Genomic DNA, 8,440 nt, shown 5'->3' on the forward strand with positions numbered 1-8,440 from the left:
TGTAGGTAGTTTAAAGAGCAATATACAAGTATAACTTCAGCGAAACTTTCTATCGGCGGTCGGAAGATGCGGCCGCGGGGGTAGTCCTAATCAGGATAGTTGTCAATCATATTAGATTCCACTACGAACCACCACACCGAACCGCTACTTCTATCTATCTATGAATTACTTTGTTCTTTCTCATGTAGCTAGGTTTCTGTTCATGCCACTTCAACCGTGTTGCTACCTTGTTCTATTTTCAATCCACAGGATATATACAGGTCACGTCTAGAAAGAATATTGGAAGCAGTGGAAGAGCCGACACAGTGACTGATTCATATAAGGACGAAACCTAGACTCGAATTCTGCTTCTGAAATGGGCAATCAATGAAACATCCCTCATGCCTCGAGCGTAAGTATAGTACCACCATCTTGGGACCTGCAATAATGGAGCCTTCAGGTCAGGTAAGGCCTGGCCTCTCTTTAACCCTCCACCAGCCCTTCCGTTCTCTCTTGTTCTTTGCGTATCTCAGCCCACTCCCTCACAATGCCTTTATAATCCCCTGGCAAATATGGTTCAGTTATTTCCTTCAGCCAACCATCCTTTCTCTTGAACTTCAACCCCAGATCCCCCAGAAGATCATCGATATACGGTATGGTTTCAAACGCAAGATCTGGAAACTTTCTTCCATATCCTCCCGGGGACCTCCAGTGCCCAAAACGGGCAAATTTCTCTGTTTCGTACTTTAATTCTTCTATCGAATCTTCAACTGGAAGTATACCGTCAAGGTAAGCTAATATCCACAACGCTTGGATTTGCGCAACGGCCGGGTGTTGAAAAGTAAGAATTGCACCAGCCACTGCGAACTTGCGAGTATTTGCACGGGCTGGGGGGATCATGCATCGGTAAAGGCGGTACGGCGCTGACTTGTCTTGAACTGGGATTTTCCCCGGGTCTCTCTTTGGTGTCATGTTGGGTTGATCTTTTAAAACAGGAAAACGAGACATGATCTCAGCGTCGATTTTCGAGATATAGTCGTTGCTAGATCGACCATCGTCGCTAGGAAGACCGAGTTCTATGGCAAGAGATGGTGGTGAGAACTTGATTGATGGCATGTGCTTCCAGCCCGTGGAGCAGTGCAGAGCATCGCCTTTCAACGTTTCGCCCGTCGATAAATGGACGGTATGTGAAGAGAGGCTTGCAATATCCCCATGATAAACTCGAACCGTACCCTTTCTGACATGTTCATAGAAATCTGTAGGGTAGTTGTGAATACTAAAATTAGTACCCGACCAAAAGGAACCCGACCAAGGCTTTAGCTTTCCCATCTCACGATGGCTATCGAACTTATTCAAGTCCAATATTTCTTTTCCAGCAAGCGCCAGAACTTGTTCACGATCCAGCGGCCAACGAAATTGCCATGAAGAATTCTTTTCCAGAATCCATAGCCATCGTTAGATCCCCAAATCATAGGATTGAACCAAGTCAAGTAACGAGTAAAGGCCAAGTACTCAAGTCGCTTTCCTCCCATAACCCACATTGGCGTCATCCATCCGGGACCGCGTCCTGATTCACGCATCACCCATTCAACTTGCACGCCTGCACTGGCATACGCATATACAGCATCCCAACCCGATTTTGAAGCCCCATATACTACGACGTTCTTGGCAGTCTTCAAGAGGCCTTTGTTCTGTGCAAATTCCCTTGAGTGATATATGGGGCCATCGAAATTAGATGCTCCGGATATTTGAGGCATATTTGGATTCCCTGTCAACCCAGTTGCCAGAATGAGCTTGTCTGCAACTATCTGCTTGCTCTTCTGCTCGCCATTTTCGAGCCTGGTCACACTGATGATCCATCGATCATCAGCATTCTGCTCAACCTCTTCGACCTTGGTATCGAACTGGATATTCTCAAGTACGCCGAATGTCTTTGCGAACTGGACGAGATATTCGTGCATTACAGCTCCAGGTACATGGTCCCTGGGCTTGATATCGAAAACTCCTGGCGTCATTGGGAAGTCAGGGTTCTCATATGCGCCTAAGAGGCTGTTGGTTCTCAGCTCAGGGTAGAGGCGATCGGACGCCCATGTTCCACCTAATGAGTTGCTTGACTCGAGGATGGTGATTGAAGCGTTCGGATGTACTTCAAGGTATGTCTTCACCACTGTAAGACCGAATACCCCTGTTTCTCGTTAGGTCCATTGCCAGGAAACGAAAGGAGAGAGCGTGTACCAGCCCCGACGACAACGATATCAATATGTTCTAGGTCCATTTCGGTTAAAGGTCAGATATGAAGAGTAGTACTCAACCTTCTAGAACTCTTCCGACCTTACAAATGAAGATATAGAGTGAAATGTCAAAAGATATATCTGCCCCTCGAATAATCGAGACTGGATGTCGTCTACCATTATATATATCTCAAAGATGGTTACATTTGTCAATTACAGGTGCGGGGGTCCTGCAGTGTAACCCCCAATCTCCCTATCCGCGACGAGTTTTGCGAATGCAACGCTCGAAATAGGAAAGATAATATTTCCTGGGTGATATGGTACGCAAGCTCTTTCAAAAGAGGTCGGATGCAATATCGAGCCTCGCAACTCTTTCGCTCAAGTTGACCAAGTGTCGCAATACAATTCCGAGGCATGCAGCCGAGAACACCTTATTTATGAGGTCGTCTTCTAAAGTCTGTATATATCTTCAAGATTCCTCCCCCCCCCCCCTAATGTTATGCTCTTGCGATTATTGTGATTGATAATACTACCTTTTTGATGGTAACTTTTCACTCTCTGTTTTTCTTTTATTACTTTTCTCACTGCTAATTTCTTCATAAAATTAGTCAAGATTTAAGATTTTAGAAATACTTATTATAGCTTTTCTCTCTACGAGGAGCCCCCTAAGTAACTAAATAACGTTAGCACCTTCCCCTATAGCCCTCTATCTCTCATATATGTATAGACATATTAGCTAGCAACTATATGGTCAAGGCCCCGGGGCTTGCATAGGGCCGCGATGGACATGCTTATGATAGTCTGTCATAGTACCGTATCATAATTCCAAAGGTCAATTAATTTGTACGGCGCAGTAGGAATAAGGAGTATCTCATTTCTGGTCAGATTTCCTTATTCGGTTTAGCGACGCGAGTTGTCCACTCCATGTCAAGGAAACTAACTCTATTTGTACCCTGCAAGCGACAGGAACAAGTTTAAAGTGTTTGGTTTTAGCCTCGCACAACTCGCGAAGCCTACTTTATACCGACAAGCTTTGGTATTGAGGATCCAAAAGCAAGGCTTTGAATCATGCCTGCAGTTCGTAGTTGGGGCAGTGGGCGCGGGGTCTATGAAGCTCAAGATGGACATATATAACCAGGTCAGTTTCCTTTCAATCAAACTCTATCACAGCATTCAAAAACTTCATTCTCTACCTCAAGATCTGTTTTTATATATACCAAAAACTTCTTGCTCTTTTAAAAACAAGTTACAATGTTTTCCTCTACTACCACCTTATGGCTCCTAGCCATTCTTCCAATTCTCAGTATCGCAAGTCCAATCACTACCTTGTCTTGAAATAAAACTTCTCCAAACCATCCAGTGGAAGTCATCCACCAGTTTCCAAAAGGAACTTGGATTGAAAACCTCGTCGTCCGGCCTTCTGGTTCAGTCCTAGCCATTGAATACTCCGCCCCCAACATCTTTGATATACCCATCTCAGCAAACTCCACCCCAAAGCTCATCCACACCTTCTCGAACTCCACAGGCGTCTCAAGCATCGCCTCGTCCTCGACTCCAGACACCTACTTCGCCATAACAGGCAACTTCTCCTTTGCAAACTTCAGCGTCATCGCTGGCTCCCACGCCATCCACCGTATCGCCTTCGACAAATGCTCCGACAAACCCATCGTCACTCAACTCGCAACCCTCCCCTCTCTCACCATGCCGAACGGCATCATCACCATCCCAGACACACCCTATCTCCTGATCGCCGAATCCATCCGCGGCGTCATCTACCGCTTCGACACCGAGAACCTCACCCTAACTACCTACCTCGACGACCCGCTCCTCAAACCCTCCGGCACTAGTCTCCAAGCCTGCATCAACGGCCTCAAATTCTCCCGCGGCCACCTCTACTTCAGCAACACGAACCAAGAGCTCGTAGCCCGGATGCGGGTTCCAGGACGCGATGACCATGCCACGCCTCTAGGAAACCCAGAGATCGTCGCATTGCAGACTCTAGTCGACGATTTCATCGTCGATGATTCTAACGGCGACGTTTTCACAGTCGGAGCCGGGGGCTCTGGTCTCGCGTTTGTGAGCGCGAAGGCTAATAGCACGGTCGCGGTCACTTTGGTCGGTGCGCCTGGTAGTACGGCGCTCTCGGGGGCCACGGCGGCGGTGTGGGCGAAGGGACAGGAGGGCCGGGAACTGCTTGTTTCTAGTGATGGGGGCGTGGTGCAGTATATCAGTGGGAATATCACTGCTGGGGGAGCTATTAGCTTGGTGCGTGTAGGGGCCGAACAATGGAAGTCTGCCGAAAGCAGCAACCAGTAGCTAATTCGCCGTCTAATATATTGTTATTCATAGTTTTTCATTTCATAAAACAAATCTAGCTGGACTGTACATGAGATCAGAAAACGGGAAAGTATTTCTATCACCTTTATTAGTTATTATATATATCTCTCTTATATAACACATTAGATCGACTTCTGAATAAATAGCAAATTAAACGTTATGTAGTTTCCAAACCACGCTATAAATATAAAACGCTAGCATATCCTACACGTTCTTACTACCCTTTTGATTCTAGCACGTCTTAATTATACATAAACATAAACATATAACAGACTATATACTATACAGGGACCATGAAGATAAACTAAAAGACAGGTTAGATTAGAAGCTAGTACCTTAGGCATAAGGGTTCGTGTAGTATAATATTGGGAATATGTTGAGAGCAGGGACAGGCGAATCTCTATTGCTAGATCGATATCGCCTAAAGAATTAAAAGAAAAGTTATGTCGATCTATCATCTAAACTCTACCCATAATTAAATCTTTTATACCCCATACTCCATCCAAAATACCCTTCAACCCCACGCAAACACCCAGCGCATCTAAAACTGTTCCATCCACGTCCAATCCTGATCAATATCCATCATCGGCACACTCTCATCCATCCACGTAAACGGATCCGGACCCCCAGCATACGTGCCGAAATTCGCCGCGTCGTAAAACAGACTATTGCCACCTATCTGATGCTGCGGATCCGCAAACGAGAACTCGCCGTGCTGCATGGCTGGCGCTTCGTAGTCCAGTCGATTGCTCTGCTCGTACGCAGTGCCTTCGTTCGGATACGACACGCTCGAGTTAGACGACGCGTTGCTCCTGAGAATTGCTGCAGGGCGGGCACGTTGGTAGGATAGAGTGCCGCTAGGTGAGTAGCCTGATGGCTTCTGTGGTCTGCGATCAGGTCGGATTTGCACCGTGCCGAGGTGGGGGATGAAGACTTTCGTGTCTTTGCCATCTGCGGCTTGGCTGGACATGAGTTTGTCGAGAGCGCGGTGGGCCTGCTTGTACAGTTTGCTGGAAGGTGTGCATCGCGAGAGGTCCTTGAAAATCACTCTTGTTTTTTCTACCAACGACCAATCTTCTTCTGCTTGTGCGGCAAGATACGGCGAGCTGCTTGTCCGAGATGCGCCGATGAGCAGGATGACGGCTATGGTGAAGCCAATGAAGTCGTTGGTGTTGTCATCCAATATCGGTTTTCCATCTACTACTGTACGAAGTACGTTGTAACGCTGTACCAACATGCGAGCGGACTCTATACAGGATGTCCTGCAGCGGTTACTGCGCGCATCCAGATTTGGCTGTGTCTCGGGGAGAAAAGGGAGGTTTAGATGCACTCTAATGAGGTAGAAACATACTTGGAGTAAGAGTCTTTGGCGAATCTGTGCCATGTCTTCAGAAGGATCTGACCCAGATGGATGATTCCACCAACCTGGTGGCATCGCATCCGCCATAATCTGCATCTCATCGTCAATTTCAATTGTTCGTGATGGTGACTTTCCCAGATTCGATTGATTGCGATCAACGATTTTTCCTGCCACTATACCGCATCTTATAATCAAGGGTCGCAATGGCACTCCGGCGCCTTTGGTGTTGCTGTTGGGATGTTGCCCCATATTGCAATGACTATTGCTAACGCTGTAGGGTAAGTTTAGTAGCATGCTTATGAACCGCTCCGCTTGATATAGTGCCCAGAATAGATTGTCCGTCAAGACAGATTTCGAATGATTCCGATGTAGATTCTATTCGAATGGAAAGTCAGTAAGACCCTGTTTGAAAGATAGGGACACTGACCAAGAGCTGGGCTACAGTAAGACCTCGACGGTACATGAGCCACGCTTTTCTAGGCTGACCAACGTCGAGGTAGCACTTCCCTTGAAGTAGAATGCATTCAATCCCTGGCAATGTGGCAGCGTACTGGTCATCGGAGATGAGTAATCTTTCTACAATGGCAAGGTAGTAGGATTTTTTGGTCTCGGTACTTAAGCCAAATGCAGAAACTAATGTCCCGAGTTCCCAAATCGTTCCGTTAACAAAAACCCGAGATGCGTATTGAGAGAGTGACTCGACGGGCTTCAGATCACCGTAGGTTTTCTCCCGCCAATATGACCACCAGGAGCCCCGCTGTATACATACTTCCATCATCTCGTCATATTTAGGAAGTGATGACCGCAGTTCCTCGCACACTCGAGCCTGGCTGGTTTTCTTCTTAGATATTCCGCTTTCCGTGGAAGATAGGGCAGTATCTTTTTGATGATGGTTTTTCATCTCATGAATTTGTGACAATCCCGGGGAAGTCCTGGCGTTGGCAAAATGCGGGTTGTTTTTAATAAGGTTGTCCTCTACATCCAGACTGCCCTATTTTCATGAGCGATATTCACCATTCATTGGACGATCTTAGTTACCATGGAATCATTAAGGGCAGACATATAAGGAACCGATGTAGGCTCGTCATCAAGCTCATCCTCGCTGTCGTCCGTCTCAGCGGAATCAGCGGACTCAGCTGCAGCACCTGGCGCATCTTCCTTAAGATTCATGGAATTGCCTCCTTGCTGTCCTTGAAGTGCATTTTCAAGAAGTGACTCCAGCCGTGCAACTCTATCTCTCAAGGTTTTCCTGTCCTCCAGAGTAGCGCTTGCATGTTCAGTTCTCTGGTCAATGCATCTGGATCCGCGCGAGGAGCAAGGAATGCATAATGTACGGTTGTCAGGTGGGAAAGAACAGCGGATCTTTCGACGTCGACCTGTGGAATGTCAGTGGTAGTAAAAGCTTGTTGTTGCAAAGCACCGGCGAGACAAAACACTTCCGCGAAAGAAGCAGAGATAGAGCTAACGCATCATGAATGGCGCTGGGGGAAGAGCGCAAGGGCGACTACGTGGAAACATTGGATGGATTGGGAATGGAGAAAATGAGGTTTGTCGAGGATATCACAAGACTTGGAGGGCATAATAGGTCAGTCCTTTCAAGTACCGGTACTGGACTGTGCAGAGCACTGGCCTGTATACCCGCTACCTTATCCACCCCTTTCCACGGATCAAGAAGGGACTACCCGGAAAGCGCACTGACTTAGGGAATTGATCCTTAGTGAAATACAAGTCTTCGCAAAGTCAAAACCATGCAGAGGCCCGTCGAAAGCCACCCCTCTTCAATATAGCGGTACCGCTGATGCTTCATTACACAACATGAAAGCAAAACAATGCAATCGGGAATCTGAAGCCCGCACCAGCAAGCGAAAGAGACAAATGAACCCAATGAACCACAAGATCCAGATTTCCATAGCAGTCAAGCCCTCCCCAGCCCTTGAAAAAAAAAAAAAAAAAGCAGTGCGAATACGGCAAAGCTTACATTCAGTACAACTCTGCGTGCTTTTCCTTAACGCCTTCCCCACACGCGTGCGCGGTTCACGCTGTTCAGGGGTGCCGGTAGTGCCAGTGCCAATGCGCTCCATTTCGCCCGTTACGCTCGAATCTGCCATATCCTAGTTGCAATCCGTTGCTTCAGCCGCCCAAAATTGATCGTGCTGCCAAGCTCACACGGGGGAGTTGGACAGCCAGCGAGCTTGCAGATAAAGGGAATGCGAATTTAAGAACGGCAATTCGTGCGGGAGGCATTGGTAAGCATGTTTTCGTCCGGTTTTTCGTCCGTGGTTGTCAGCGCTTGTTGTGAGGCACGTGAGTGAGTATCAACCAACTTCGATCTAGAGATGTTTTAAGGCGTTGGAGAAGGGACTGAAGGGGATGTTGGTGTAGAACAGGCGTTTTCTTCTGTTTGAGTTCTTGGCTCTCGCAAGATATATAAATGTCGTATGGTAGTGCTATGAAGAACTTCGTGTTGAATCTTGGCTGGCGCAATGCAGATTTTATGGTCGAACAAGGGTAAGTTTAGCATATTCACATACTT

General features: G+C 47.1%; 2 protein-coding genes across 2 annotated transcripts; both read right to left on the reverse strand.

Moving 5' to 3' along the window:
* Positions 1-462: 462 nt before the first annotated feature.
* DEP4_3 (FAD-dependent monooxygenase) lies at positions 463-1,308 on the reverse strand (the record flags this gene model as incomplete). Its single annotated transcript, XM_031153082.1, has 2 exons — positions 463-1,235; positions 1,269-1,308. 2 exons carry the CDS (start codon positions 1,306-1,308, stop codon positions 463-465), a joined length of 813 nt encoding a protein of 270 aa, XP_031002507.1.
* A 23-nt stretch (positions 1,309-1,331) lies between these two features.
* Positions 1,332-2,254, reverse strand: DEP4_1 (FAD-dependent monooxygenase; the record flags this gene model as incomplete). Its single annotated transcript, XM_031153083.1, has 2 exons — positions 1,332-2,164; positions 2,215-2,254. 2 exons carry the CDS (start codon positions 2,252-2,254, stop codon positions 1,332-1,334), a joined length of 873 nt encoding a protein of 290 aa, XP_031002506.1.
* Between the last annotated feature and the right edge of the window lie 6,186 nt (positions 2,255-8,440).

Source organism: Lachnellula hyalina (genome assembly GCF_007821495.1).
Source record: "Lachnellula hyalina strain CBS 185.66 chromosome Unknown contig00165, whole genome shotgun sequence".
NCBI lineage: Eukaryota > Fungi > Ascomycota > Leotiomycetes > Helotiales > Lachnaceae > Lachnellula > Lachnellula hyalina.